Raw genomic sequence first — 15765 nt, forward strand, 5'->3', positions numbered from 1 at the left:
TCACATTATACCTGAGACTTGGAGGAATAGTCCATACAGACATGTAGTAGTATTATGCTGTGTATTGATATTGAACAGAAAAGCTCTGACTAGAATCACTTAGAGAACGTGGACTCAACCTTGAATTTTGCTTTTCTAGACAAATTGTGCTTTTTTAGGAAAAAAGCAAGAAAAAGTGCTATACAAGTACAGTGCAGAGCATAGTAAAAGCCCTCTTAGCCAACAATGGTAAGTGATTGGTAGATTGAAAAAGTAAATTAAAGCAAAGAGATTTTTAAAATATTGTTGCATACCTCAATGTTAAAATAACTTGAACTGCGAATGTACAGTTGACCCTCACACAGGGTTTGAACTGTGCAGGTCCACTTATATGCTAGTGTTTTCAACAGTAAGTTCTACTGTACTATTTGATCCTTGGTTGATTGAATTCATGGATTTGATGTGGACAATGGATACCCAGGAGCTGCATAAACAGAGGACCAATTATAAATTATGCTCAAATTTTTCTTTTTTTTTGTTTTTTTTTTGAACAGAGGAAAATTTATGCGTCGAACCTGGACTGGTCACTTATGATAATATACATGCTTCTTATTTTAAAACAGACCGTAATACACAGTTTGCAGATCAGCTGCATTAAGTAGAACTTGTTTACAGAGCATGTAGTTGTTTATCACACTGAGGTCTTTTATAACTTAACAAATAAGAATTTATATATTTGCACTGTTACCAAATGAGAAATGTTAATCCATATTCTTATTTTTAGTAATTAATTTTCTATTAAAAAGATCTTATTAGCTGATTAGTTTGTCTATGCTCTTCCAGACAACTAGCTAACTGATTTTTTTGTGAGATGTAAGTTTAGTGAAATAATTGAGATGACAGCTTTTGGAAGATCTTTTAACTTGTATAATTAATATAATTTAATCCTATTCACTGACAGGGAACCTCATCATTAAGTGTAGATTACTTCAGTATCTAGATATCTGAAAATAGAATTTCTGTTTATACCTCTTTTACTGTAGCTTGGTGATTCTTAAACTTTGTGATTTCTAAATTATATTTCATAGAAAAAGGCTGAAATAAGCTTAGTGGTTTTGAGGAGCAGCCAGAAGGACTACCAAGGACTGCAAAGGGGAAGTGTCAGGAGATGAGATTAGAGATAATGGAATCATATAGAGTATCCTAGGCTTTTTTAGCAACTTTGACTTTTGCTGTGGGTGATCTGAGAAGCCATTAAAGGATTTTAAACAGAGGACTGACATGATCTGACTTTGAGTTTAACAAGAATTCTCTGGCTTCAAACAGGGTAATAGAAGTGAGATTATAAAATATGGTCAGATTCTGAGTATAGAGCTGACAGAATTTGCTGATTAGTTGAATGTGGAGTGAGAATGAAGTCAAGAGTTACCCAGTGATTTTTGGCTTGAACAACTGGAAGGATGGCATTAAGATCAACTGAAACAGGAACAAATGGAAGGAACATGTTTACAGAAGAATATCAGGATTTTGGTTTGGGGATGTTTATTGACTTCAAGTGGAGATATCAGGGAGGCAGTGGGATATATAAATCTAGAGCCTAGAAAACAGGTCTAGATCAGCACTGTACAGTGAACCTTTGTGTGTTAATGGAAATGTTCTTTATCTGTGCTGTCCAGTTACTAACCACATATGGCTCTTGATCTCTTAAAATGTAGAGAATATTCAGCTACATTTTAAATTGTAGGAAAATTGACTATTTAATTTTAATTAATATAGCCACATGTCACTACTGATTGTTGTGTTGGACAGTGCATATCTAGTTGTAAATACACATTTGAGAACAGTATCCTATCATATTGGAGAAGGAAATGCCTGGAGAATCCCAGGGACGGCGGAGCCTGGTGGGCTTCCGTCTGTGGGGTCGCACAGAGTTGGACACAACTGAAGCGACTTAGCAGCAGCAACTATCATATTAAAAAGGAGAAACATTACTTTGCCAACAAAGGTCCGTCTAATCAAGGCTATGGTTTTTCCAGTGGTCATGTATGGATGTGAGAGTTGAACTCTGAAGAAAGCTGAGCGCCGAAGAATTGATGCTTTTGAACTGTGGTGTTGGAGAAGACTCTTGAGACTTCAAGTAAACTCCTTGGACTGCAAGGAGATCCAACCAGTCCATTCTAAAGGAGAGCAGTCCTGGGTGTTCATTGGAAGGACTGATGCTAAAGCTGAAACTCCAATACTTTGGCCACCTCATGTGAAGAGTTGACTCACTGGAAAAGACTCTGATGCTGGGAGGGATCGGGGGCAGGAGGAGAAGGGGACGACAGAGAATGAGATGCCTGTGAACTCTGGGAGCTGGTGATGGACAGGGAGGCCTGGCGTGCTGTGATTCATGGGGTCGCAAAGAGTCGGACACGACTGAGAGACTGAACTGAACTGAGCTGAACTATCATATAAAGGATCATTAGACTGAGTCACAAATAATATAAACGTAGACAGAGAAGATATCAGTGGACTGAATCTGGGACATGCCAGTGATTAGAAGCTGGAGAAGAGGAAGAATAGATAGAAACTCAGCTATGTAGAAGAAAAACTGGAGACTGATTTCCTAGAATCTAAATGAACAGTTTCAGTAAAGAATGAGAGACTATCTGAGTCAAATGTTGCTAATAGGCCTTGCAGGATGAAGACTAAAAATTAACCACTGATTGAAGCCATACAGAAGTAACTGGTAACTTCAGTAAGTCCACAGGATGAAAACCTGACTGGAGTAGGCACAAGAGAAAATCAGAAGTACTAAGATATAACCAATAGGAATGGAACATAATGCAGCCACTGTGGAAAACAGTTAGTTCCTTAAATAGCTAATATAGAATTGCCATATAACCCTATAGCTTCCCCCAAGAGGAATAAAGACATATGTCCATACAAAAACTTGTATAGGAACGTTCATAGCAGCATTATTCATATATGCCAAAAATTGGAAACAGTCCAGATAGCCATCAACTGATGAATAAACCAACAATGGTATATCCATACAATGAAACATTATTCAGCCATAAAAGGAAATGTACTGATGTACTGATATAATATAAATGTACTGATATAATATAAATAAACCTTAAAGATGTTGTGTTAAGTCAAAGAAGCCAAGTCATAAAAGATCACCTATTATGTGATTCCATTTATATGAAATGTTCAGAATAGGCAAATTTAGAGACAGAAAGTAGGATTCGTGGTTGCTTAGGACTGGGGAATATGGGGGGGAAAAGAGATTGACTGCTAAAGGGTATAGAACTTCTTTTGGGGGGACCAAATGTTCCAAAATTAGATCACAATGATAATTTCACAATCCTGTTAATATAGTTCAAAAACATTGAACTGTACACATTAAATGGGTTAATTGTATGGTATGTGAGTTATGTTTCAATAAAGCTGTTTTGTTTTGTTTTTTCTACGAATAGCAGTTTATTTAGTCCTTTCTTTACAACTGAAACTCTGGGAATTCAAAATTCACATCCTTGCCCTGTGAGCTTCTTATAGACACCAGAAAATATTTCCACCTTGTGTTCCACATTGTTCTGCTGAGCTTTGTCCAGATGGACCTTTATGAGTTGGCTGCTGTCCAGCTTCACGCGGATCCTCTTGCCTACAATCTCACTTGGGAAAACCAAGTCCTCCAGGATGGCGTCGTGCACGGCAGAGTGCGGCCTCTGGGATGTTTCTGCTTATTTTTTGTATGGCTTTTTCGAGTTGGCTTAGGCAGAATTTTCCTCTGGGCGATGAAGACAATGTGCTTCCCGCTGAACTTCTTCTCCAGCTGGCGCACCAGGCGCACCTGGATTTTCTGGAAAGACTTCAGCTGCGGGACGGGGACGAAGATGATGATAGCTTTCCGGCCACCGCCAACTTCAATCTTCTTGGCGGCCATGATGTTCAGCTCCCGCAGCTAAGCCTTGAGGTCCGAGTTCATCTCCAGCTCCAGCAGGGCCTGGGAGATACCTGACTCGAACTCATCTGGTTTCTCGCCGTTGGGCTTGACAATCTTGGCACTGGAGCTGAACATGGCCGGGACCTTGCAGGGGCGGCCAAAGATTCTTGCCACTGCCAACTCGAGCAGGTCTAGGAAGAGCTAAAGCTGGTTTTAACAAGAGAAAATTGGAGGAAAGGAATTGAAAATTATACTTTAGACAAATGAAGAATTAGTCTTAGGTAATACAGACAGTTCATCCTTAGCAATAGAAGGGAAGATAGACTGTTAAAAATAGGTGCAAGTTGGAGTTCCTTAGTGGTCTAGTGGTTAAAAATATGCCTGCCAATGCAGGGGACGTGGGTTTGTTCCATGGTCTGGGAGGATCCCACATGCCACAGAGCATGTGTGCCACAACTATTGACCTTCCTACACCACAGCTACTGAAGCCTGCATGCTCGAGGGCCTGTGCTCTACAACAAGAAAAGCCATCACAATGAGAAGCCTACACACTGCAACTGGAGAGTAGCCCTCCCTTACTACAACTGAAGAAAGCCCACAGGCAGCAACAAAGACTCAGGGTAGCCAAAAACAGATAAATACAAAAATTTTTTTAAAGATACAGGTAGATGGGTAGATGTGGGTATGGTAGCTTGTAGAAGGTCTTTTAAATGCTTTTATTTTCTCAATAAATGGGAAATCAGGTCATCAGCTGAAAGTGAGAATGAAGGAGGAATTATTGAAGTTGAGAAGGAAGGTATAAAATAGTTGCTTAGACAAGTGGGAGAGTGAATGAGGAGATGCAATATGATTCCTGGGTTTTACCCTGGGGTTAGTGAGACCAGCCAGCATTGGTGGTATGATTTCTGTAGTCACATTCTGCTGCATAAGTATAGCCCTGAATAGTGGAGGAGCAGGGTTTAACCAGAGCTGGGTTTTTGCCAAGTTGAGTATGCTGAAGAAAGAGTCTAGGGAATTGAAGTTACGTGTAGATATACCTGTGATATAATAATGAGCCATAATATTTAAGTTGCACAAAGAGGAGATGTGAATATAAATATATTGAAGAAAAATGTGACAGGATTTAGTGGATTGTAGGCCCCAATACAGTCGAAGCATTTTTGAAACCTGGTAGTAACAAAATTGTATGATCATAGGGAATGAGTTTCTGACATAAGGTGGAATGTATGATTTTTGTTGGAAAAGAGGTCAAGGAACAGAAAAGCCAGAATATTAGGAGGGTCATCTCTATGAGCATTAAAATTATCAAAAATTATGGCAGAATTTGTATCAGAAAGAGATAGTAAGCTAGGAATGAGGGAGATTGACCTAAAAGTTCATAGAGAACTATAACCAGGTGGGTGAATAATAGGTAGTAGTATATCATGGCATGGGTTTTAAAACTGAGTTTTAGGGAGGATGAGGGGAACGAATGATCATAAGGAACAAGTAGATATCTGCCACCAGCAGACTCATTGGTAAAGAAGTATAAGCGAGAAAAGAGCTATCACTTGAAAGGGCTGCAGTGTCATCAAGGCAGAGCCAAATTTCATTTAGGCAGAAGGCAAAGGAAACATTAAGAAAAAACATTTAGTAGCTTTGTTGAGAGACCATGAGTTCCAGAGGATGTTGAAATTCAAAATAAGAATTTAGGAGTCATGGATGGAAAGATCCCCTGGAGAAGGAAATGGCAACCCACTCCAGTATTCTTGCCTGGAAAATTTCATGACAGAGGAGCCTAGGGGGCTACAGTCCATGGGGTCACAAAATGTTGGACATGACTGAGCAAATGAGCACACACAAGTCTAAAGATTATATTTAAATCTGTGGAAACAGATGAGATCATTAAGAGAGAAAGAATAAAGAGAGAAGTGGGTGCAGGATTATCTCCTGAAGTTTCCCAGCATGCCCAAATTGGGTAGAACAGTGTCTCTCAACCTTTTTTTTTCAGTATTGCCCCCATAAGGAGCCTTTGTAGACATCTTTGTCCTAATCACTCCAGGAAATTTTAATACCACAGACATACTGTGTGTCTGTTCATGCTCTGTGGCCTTTTGAAGGCCACAAGCCTTTATAGTATCTAAGATATTTTTGCCTCTACCCTTCCAGAATCAGTTTTTGCCCTCTTGGGGGGGCAACATCCCCCTGCTGAAATACATAGGTTAGAGGATAGAATGGTTAGGGAAGGAGTAGCCACTAGGAAAGGAGAAAAGCCAGAAGAGGGTGATTCAGTGAAGCCAAGAAGAGAAGAGTGCTAGGAGGGAGAATAAGAGAGTATTGAATACTGGAGAATATTCTCTACATAAGTTTGTACATAAGTTTAAGTTTGTACTACTTGTCTCTCTTCCTTTTTCTTTTTTCTTATCCAGCAAATATTTACTGATCATATACTATGGACACATTGTTTGGAGTTGTCAACAATACATTGTTTGGAGTTGTACAACAATTGTGCAGTACAGTGTGACTGCACAAATGTACTCTACTAAGAAAATGTTAACATGGTATTTTTCTTGGAAATAAAGTAATTAGTACATTTTGGTATTTTAAATTTATCCAACTATTATGTTTTAAAAAGTCCTAAAGAAGCAGGACATAGAGTTTTTTTTAATTATAGGGAAAAGAAAAATTGATGAAGAAATGTTTAGATTTGGGATAGGTGAAGAGGTTTGGAAGTCCTGGGTGAGGGTACTCATCTACTAGGGATAGCATGAAAGTAATGTGATCCTAATGGGAGGTGGAGGAGAAGTGAGCAAGAGTGATGTGAGAAGAGAGATTCTGGAAACTCTGCCTTGCCAAAAATAAAATTTATTCAAGGCCATTTCTGCCAGAACTAACTGTTTCATTTTCTAAGCTATTTGGATTTTGTTCTCTTGAGATGACTGAAGTTCTCTGGAGGAACCAGAGATATTTTGCATTAATAAGCAAGCACTAGTAGAAATATTGTAAAAGAAACCATTGAAGACTTTCCTGTACCCAGATGAGGAACCATGGGGAATGGGAATTTTGATTGTTAAAGATTAGAAGAGGTGCACATTTTAATTTGGAAATTTCTAGAGTAGGGCCTTGAAATTTGGAAGGAAAAGCTATGACAAATCTAGACAGCTTATTAAAAAGCATAAGTATCACTTTGTCAACAAAGGTCTGTATAGTCAATGCTGTGGTTTTTCCAGTATATAGTCATGTATGGAAGTGAGAGTTGGACCATAAAGAAGGCTGAGCATCAAAGAATTGATACCTTTGAACTGTGGTGTTGGAGAAGACTCTTGAGAGTCCCTTGGACTGCAAGAAGATCCAACCAATCCATCCTACAGGAGATCAATCCTGAGTATTCATTGGAAGGCCTGATGCTGAAGCTGAAACTCCAATACTTTGGCTACCTGATGCAAAGAACTGACTCATTAGAAAAGATCCTGATGCTGGGAAAGATTGAAGGCAGGAGGAGAAAGGGATGACAGAGGATGGTTGGATGTCATCACTGACCCAATGGACATGAGTTTGAGTAAGCTCTGGGAGATGGTGAAGGACAGGGAAGCCTGGCGTGCTGCAGTCCATGGGGTTGCAAAGAGTCGTACACGACTGAATAACAACAAGAGCAGGGCGAAGCTTGTACATGGATTGTTGGAGAACTTTGGCCTCAAGAAAGAAACATGAAAACTTGGATATGTAGGAAGTACTGCTGCTACTGCTGCTGCTGCTAAGTCGCTTCAGTCGTGTCCGACTCTGTGAGACCCCATAGACGGCAGCCCACCAGGCTCCCCTGTCCCTGGGATTCCCCAGGCAAGAACACTGGAGTGGGTTGCTATTTCCTTCTCCAATGCATGAAAGTGAAAAGTGAAAGTGAAGTTGCTCAGTCATGTCTGACCCTTAGCGACCCCATAGACTGCAGCCTACCAGGCTCCTCCGTTCATGGAATTTTCCAGGCAAGAGTACTGGAGTGGGTTGCCATATCCTTCTCTGAGGAAGTACTAGGAGATCTAATAAAATAAAATGGGAAAGTCGTGTAGGTGAAAGGCAGAAAATGGTTAGAAAGATAAGGTAAAGAAGCAAAACACCAACTAGAATGTGAAACTATTCATCTCAGATTGGGACTTGAACACACGTGGCTGGGACTGAAACCTGGCCAAAACCCTGCTTGGAACTTTAACCCACATGGCCGGAACTTGAACCCAGCCAAAACCCATGGTCTTCCAACTGAGATCACAGAGCTGGTTTCAGGATGTAATGGAAGCTCAGGTTCTTGATGTCTCATAGCAGAAAGAATTCAGCGAGAGACAAAGTGATAGGTGAGAAGTGGATTTACTTAGAAACACAATACACAGACAGAGTGTAGGCCATGTCAGAAGGCAGGAGTAACTCTGGGAGAAGCACATGCCACGGACAGCATCATGGGCCTTCGAACAGAGAGAGTGTGGTCTTAAAATGTGGTGTGGTTAGATTTGAAGGGCTGGATAATTTCATAGGCTATTAAGTGGGAGGATTATTCCAGCTATTTTGGGAAAGGGGTAGAGATTTTCAGAAATTGGGCCACTGTCTCCTTTTTGGTCAGCCCTTGAAACTGTTGTGGTGCCTCTAGGTATGTCATTTAGCTTGTTGATGTGTTACAATGAATGTATACTGTGGATCAAGGTCTAGTCAGTTGACTTGTCTGCCATCTTGGACCCATTTGGTTCTAATCAGTTTATGTTGTGTCCTCAGACTTTGTCATTCTTCCAGAGGTTGTGCCCTGTCCCCTTCCCTCCTGTTTCAAATGTATAGTATAATTTTTACAGTTTGTATGATCGTGAGATTAGCACTGTATTATAGTAAGGAAAATAGTTGGTGGGATGGTGGTGCTGTCTGACTTTTTAAAAGATAATTTATCTTTTTTTTTTCAAACTGATGTGAAATATTTATTCCAAGTTAGTTATTTTATGTAGTAGTTTTCCCCCTCAACAGACTTCTGATAACCACATCTTTTACATATATAAATAATGTTATCAAAGTAATCTTAATCTTTGAATTCTCACAAAAATTTATATTTTACAATCCACCCTGAATATCAAGGCTGCAAGAATAACACAACATTTCCTGTATCCAAATATTTTACAGCTGTGTCCAGAAATAAAGAAATAAAAGGAAAAAACCACATATGCTTGTTTAAGGGCTGACATTACCCGAGCAGCCCGAGATAAAATATTCAAATTATTAGCATTAATTTAATACAACTATAACTTCAGTAGTCACTTTGTCATTGACAGTGATTGCCTGAGCACAGGGGTGAGTGCCCCAAGGGCTGGTAGTAGAAGCTGTTGCTGCAGACCAGTGTCTCCTCCTCTCTGCACTGCCAGCTCCCACCTGTGCATTGCCCCATATATATTGTGTGTGTGTTTTAAAAATCTTTCCCACCACATGAAGTTCTCTCTTATTAAGCAGATTAACAGAGAACAACAACAACAAAAGCTAAACAAGCCAATCCCTTGCTCTCTTAAAAAATAATTTGTCTTTTGGACATAAATACTATAAAAGCAATATTGAAGCATTTTAATTTTGCCAACAAAATTTTGTCTGCAAAGAGTCAGACACGACTGAGTAAACTGAACTGAACTGAATTTTGCCTACAGTTAATTGTGTCTTCTCTTTTCCAGGTGCTTAACATGGGATAGGTTCCCTACTGACAAATCCTGTCTTCTGTTTTTGGCCTAATGTAGCTGTCATGTTTTTGCTTCTTGATTTCTGTTTGTCTGAAATATCCCGTTAGTAGCAAAATCTTAGGGATTCTTTCTTTGAAATTCTTTCCTCTCTGTATACTGGTACTTTGGAATGTGGTTTATTGCAAGCTCTTTTGTTTTCTCCACTCTCCAAATTGGCCTATTTACAAATGTTATATTCTTAAAGTACTAATTTCATCCTTCACTTGTCAACTTAAAAACATAAAGATTCCTTAAGATCTTCACAAGCAACCAAACTTATCAATGTGTTATTTATAATTTTCTATAATCTGATCAAGGTTACCCATCCAGCCATATTTCCCACCACTCTGCAACATAAATCTTATGTATGCTGCTGCTGCTGCTAAGTCACTTCGGTCGTATCCGACTCTGTGTGACCCCATAGACGGCAGCCCACCAGGCTCCCCTGTCCCTGGGATTCTCCAGGCAAGAACACTGGAGTGGGTTGCCATTTTCTTCTCCAATGCATGAAAATGAAAAGTGGAAGTGAAGTTGCTCAGTTGTGTCTAACTCTTAGCGACCCCATGGACTGCAGCCTACCAGGCTCCTCCGTCCATGGGATTTTCTAGGCAAGAGTACTGGAGTGGGTTGCCATTGCCTTCTCCAATCTTATGTATAAACCTCCTTATAAGCTGTCCATAGGGCATGATGTTTCTTATACATGCTTTTTCCATCATTCTTTCTCCCTCAAAGAATGCTTTTTAAACCTCACTGCCTTGGCAAGTTTTGCTTTAGATACTACCTGCTGCAAAGGATATTTCTAAGTGCTACAGGCTATCTCAGTATCTCTTTTCAAAATTGTGTGATACTTAAGGCATTTATTACAATTTACAGTATATTATATATACCTTATTATTATCTTATTCTGTGTTCTGTATGTTCTTTATCAACCAGATTATTAGTTTTTTAAGAGAAACAGTCATTTCCAAACAGGTTATTTGTTTTAACCTGTTGCTGAACATGGAATAAACTATCAGTAAATACTTTTTGATTGAAATAGTGTTGTTGATCAATTTTGAAATAAAGGCTAACAAAACAGCATTCTTAAGAGGTGGTTTTTTTTTAGATATCTAAAACTGAAGGATGTTCCCTTAAAAACTCAAAATCAGTCTTTTAAAAATATCTAATTCACTATTATAAACTTTCCTAAAAATATAGATGTCTGTTACTACATAACATATCACCTCAAAATTTAGTTGCTTTGAACAATGAACATTTATTGTCACAAAGTATCTGTGGGTCAGGAGTCAGTGTGGCTGAGGGACTCTCCTTTAAGGTCTCTTATACAGTTGCAGTCAGTGTGTCAGTTGGGGCTGCAGTCTTATCTCCAGGCCCAGCTGAGGAGAATCTGCTTCTAAGCTTACTTACTTGGTTGTTGACAGGATTCAGTTCCTCACAGGTCATTGGACTGAGGTCCTCATTGACTGTGGCCAGTGGCCTCCTTGAGTTGCTTGCCGTGGCCTCTCCCATAAGGCAGCTCAGAACATGACATGTGGCATTTTTCAGAGTGAGCAAGTGAGAGAGCACCGTGATGAAAGATACAGTATTTTCTTTTCTAATTTTGTAAGTGACATTTCGTTAATTCTGTTGTATTTTATTCACTGGAAGTGAGTCCAGTCCACAGTTAAGGGAAGGGTATTATACAGAGGTATGAATACCACGCAATAGGGTCCGTCAAAGAGGCCACCTCCCTTAGTGAGGCCATTCTTCTCTTGTCAAAATATCTTTTCTGACCTCAGGAAAGAAGAAGTTGCTTATCTGAGTCTTTCCCAATAATTACTACACTCTTAACACATAAGCTTTAATCTATGATAGCATACCTAGGGTCATTTAGTATTGAATTGTATAATATTCTGCATCCTGACCCTGCTAAAATGTTAGAAAAACACACACTACAGTGTTTTATCAGGGTAATTACATAACTTAAATGACATATAGGATCAAAGTATAGCAAATACGGTCTCAATTATTTGAATAAATAATATATAAAATTTACTCAATGTAGTTTTCAGTTAAGTGCTATATTAAAATCTCTACATGTAAATATACAATGTGCCAGTTATAGTAAGGTTTCAAAAATATTTGTTAAATATACTTGCTTATATCTTTCTCTGAATGAATGAATTTAGTATTTTTGGAGTTCCTTTACCTATGGTAGAATAAAATTGTTATTAGTTAGATTTTGCTGTCTTAAAACTCTAAATAAATCCACAGATAATAATATATTAATGTTTATAGGAATTCTTTGATTATCAAAATTGTAGAGATTGAAAGAGTACTTGATACAGTCTTTGGAAGTTTATTTTGAATTTGAAAATAAAAGTTATATAAAAGCAATTTATCAGCTTGTTAGTGGCTTGGGAGGCTGAGTGAGAAGTTGGTCCCATATATCATTGTTTATAAAAAAAATTAATTCCAGATAACGTAAAGACTTAAACGTAAAAAAAGACAAACATAAAATTACATGAAGAAAGTACATGTGAATGTTCATATAGTCTGAAGAGGTGAAAATTTTTCTAAACATAACATCAAGCTCAGAGAAAGTAATAGAAGAATATGACTATGTTAAAATTAAATATTTCTATGTGGTGAAAAATAGGCAAAAAAGCACCATCATAAAGTCAGAAGCCAATATGGGGGAAAAAATAATTTACCACACATATAACAGGAAATGTTCTCATTTCTCTAATTGAAAAAGAGCTTTTATAGGTCAGTAAGAAAAATGTGATATTGTATAGGCAGGCAATTTGAAAAGTATATATAACTAATATATATTTTAAAAAGCAAAACATAGATCAAAAGGTACTGCATATATTAAAATGATCTACATATATTTAAAAAAAGTGTCACATATACTAAAAGTCATTTATATATTAAAAAGGTGATACCAAATAAAAATACATGTATAAAAAGGTATCAATTTGGAGGGGTGAATAGTTGGTTAATATTAGTTTCAGGTGTACAGCCTAGTGATTCGGTATCTTTACAGATTATACTCCATTTAAAATTATACAGTAGTGGCTATAGTTCCCTGTGCTGTGCAATATATCCTTGTTGCTTATCTGTTTTATACATAGTAATTTGTATCTCTACCACTTTCTTGCCTTTCTCCTTTCCCTCTCCCTACTGGTAATCACTAATATATCAATTTCTTAAATGCAAAAAAGTTTTTGTTTACTTCTAAGAAAAGCAACATTCAGAAGACTGATAACACCCATTCTTGGAAAGGTATTGGAGTAACAATTATATTGCTGATATCCACGAAACTTTGTAAAGCCTTTTAGAGTTTTATTGTAGTGACGTGGGAAGATGCTCATGAAGGAAGAAAAATAAATTCAAAACATAGGATGTACCCTGAAAAAAATATGAGATCTTAGTTAACAGTTAACAATGATTTTCTCTTAGTAGAATTGGGTGGGGGCTCTTTTTTATGTTACTTATTGTTACAATTTATAATTTAAATATATTACCTTTGTAATTAGAAAAAAAGTGATATTTTTAAAAGGCAACTTTACAATTTCTTTTTACAGGAGATTACATGCTTGATACAAAGCCAAAAGAAATTTCAGAAATTCAGCGTTTAAACTATGAGCAGGTAACAGACCCAATTTTTGTTATATTAAAATAGGTAATTTGCTCTTATGAATATATTCATTGGTCTCTATCAGTGGCTTTTCAGGCATATTCTTTGTTTTATTTTTTTTAACACCCTTTTAAAAATGTAAAAACCATTTTCAGCCCACAGCCATATTTGACCCACAGGCCATACTTTGCTGATCTCTCTTTTATATGAACCTATATACAGTCCGTGGGGTCATAAAAGTTGGACACAACTTAGTGACTAAACCATATAACATGAAGAATGAAACATGGATACCGTTCTATACACCTATGAAGAATCATAATCTAGTATTTTCCTTGAAAAAATTGACTTTCAAATGAATTTGTTATTGATTCGTCTTCCCTCATTTGTTTATATTTTACAATTAAATTATATTTTGGAAATCATTCAGCAAATGATGTTTAGGGTATGCCATTAGGACTAAATCTGCTATTTCATAGTTTCAGTGTTGGCACATTCTTTCGAGACACTATTCTGTAATATAGGTGGGGACCACTGGGCTCAAAATTACTGGAGCTGGAAGAAAGCAAGAAGAGCTTCGTTTTCTTCAGTATTCTTCCTTGTTTCACAATAGAAGGCAAGAAGAACACATGTTCTTGCAGTGGAAGAAGTATCAGCCAGGGAAGAAACATATCATTGGAACTTTTGTTTGAATGTGTTTACATTGTTTGGCATGTTCTTTGGAGATACTATTCTGTGATACACAAGGGGACCACTCAGCTCAAAATTACTGGAGCTGGAAGTAAGCAAGCAGAGCTTCATTTTCTTCGGTATTCTTCCTTTGTTTGACAGTAGAAGGCAAGAAGAACACAGGTTCTTGCAGTGGAAGACGTATCAGCTAGGGAAGAAACATATCATTGGAACCTTTATGTTTACTTTCAAAGTAACCCTTATTACATACTTTCACCAGTGTCCAGATAGCAAAAAGAAAACTCATTTCAATATTGCAAAATTTCTTGAATTTGAATGTTAGATAATCTAGTCCTAATAAGATCGAAAAGCTAGTATGTTACATTGAATCCACTGTGTAAGGTAGGAAATCTGTGTGTGTGTTAAGTCACTTCAGTTGTATCCGACTCTGTGCAACCCCATGGACTATAACCTGCCAGGCTCCTCTGCCCATGGGATTCTCCAGGCAAGAATACTGGGGTGGGGTGCCATGCTCTCCTCCAGGAAATCTGTAGTTAAAGCCAAATAGATATACTAAATCATTTCAGTTCTATTGGAATTGGTAACTTAAAGCAAGGATTTCCTAACATTTTTCACAGTAGAAACTTATTTTCAAATGAAATCTTATGTTAACCTTCAATTTATAAAACCAGTGAATATTTTATAAGTGTAAAGTGATATGGTTAAACATATCAATTATCAAATTTGTATCATTTCTTATTGAAATCAGTAAGGCTATTGTAATTAATACAAAAACTTGAAATTAGAAATTACAGATCATAGTTGCAGTTTCATATCAACCTCAAAATTCAGTTCATTTCTGTTGCACAGACTTGAGAAAATCTTGAGTGAAAAGTATTTGCAAATGATACCAACAATTTCTTTCAAGTCTTGTCTTGCAGTCTCAGGATGTACTCCCGTTAAGATGATCTGGATGGACTCTTGAAAAATGACTGGAAGTTTTGTTTCAAAGTTGAAACAAACACTGACAGCCTCTTGCATTTCTTATCAACATGTCAGACAAAAAGTACCCTGTGTTTAAAATAAGCTCTGAAACTATTTATAAGGTATTGTGATTGAATTACCATTCGTTTTGAGAATAGTATGTTCAGTTCAGTTAAATTCAGTCGCTCAGTCGTATCCGACTCTTTGCGACTCCATGAACCACAGCACGCCAGGTCTCCCTGTCCATCACCAACTCCCGGAGTCCACCCAAACTCATGTCCATTGAGTCAGTGATGCCATCCAACCGTCTTATCCTTTGTCATCCCTTTCTCCTCCTGCCCTCAATCTTTCCCAGCATCAGGGTTAATACCAAGCTGATTAAGTTGAGTCTAAGCTGGTATTTAATGCTCCACTGGTATGATGTAACAGTAATCTTTTTGTATAATTTTGTGTGAGCAGAAATGTTCAAGCCTAAATTTTAAAAAGACCAGTGCAGAACTTCAGTCCTCCTAATTAAAAATCCTTACCAGAAGTTGCAATATAAACAAAGAGCGTATTTTTTCCAGTTTTGCTTAATGATGACAACACAAGAAAATACTGTGTGTATGTTTATGACAGATTTTTATATGACTGTAAATATATTTTTAAAATATATCCTATGTTTAAATTTAAAATTTCACCACATTAACAGTACCTTTAAGAAAAAATTCTAAGAAGCAGTTGAACTATTGGCTTAAAGAAGTAGTAATCCTTTTATAAGCACCCTTCCCTAATTTATATATTAATTATCATAATTTGAATTTAGGAATAAAATGGCAAAATACTCTTTCAAACTCTTTGTTTATAGGTTTATTTATATCAGTTTTATTCTT

The 15765-nt window shown here is 37.3% G+C and overlaps 1 protein-coding gene and 1 pseudogene across 2 annotated transcripts in view; one reads left to right on the forward strand and one right to left on the reverse strand.

Annotated features, from left to right (window-relative positions):
• Nucleotides 1-15765, forward strand: part of MINDY2 (MINDY lysine 48 deubiquitinase 2) — a 76580-nt gene that overhangs the window by 20679 nt on the left and 40136 nt on the right. For both annotated transcript variants that reach the window (XM_055435609.2, XM_055435608.2), the window contains exon 3: nt 13188-13252. In XM_055435609.2, the coding sequence (XP_055291584.2) occupies nt 13188-13252 (65 nt within the window). The remainder of the gene's footprint in view (nt 1-13187; nt 13253-15765) is intronic.
• Nucleotides 3464-4105, reverse strand: LOC129562476 (small ribosomal subunit protein eS7 pseudogene; annotated as a pseudogene).

Source organism: Moschus berezovskii, chromosome 9 (genome assembly GCF_049115385.1).
Source record: "Moschus berezovskii isolate FMDL1 chromosome 9, NW_MosBer_1.0, whole genome shotgun sequence".
Lineage (NCBI taxonomy): Eukaryota > Metazoa > Chordata > Mammalia > Artiodactyla > Moschidae > Moschus > Moschus berezovskii.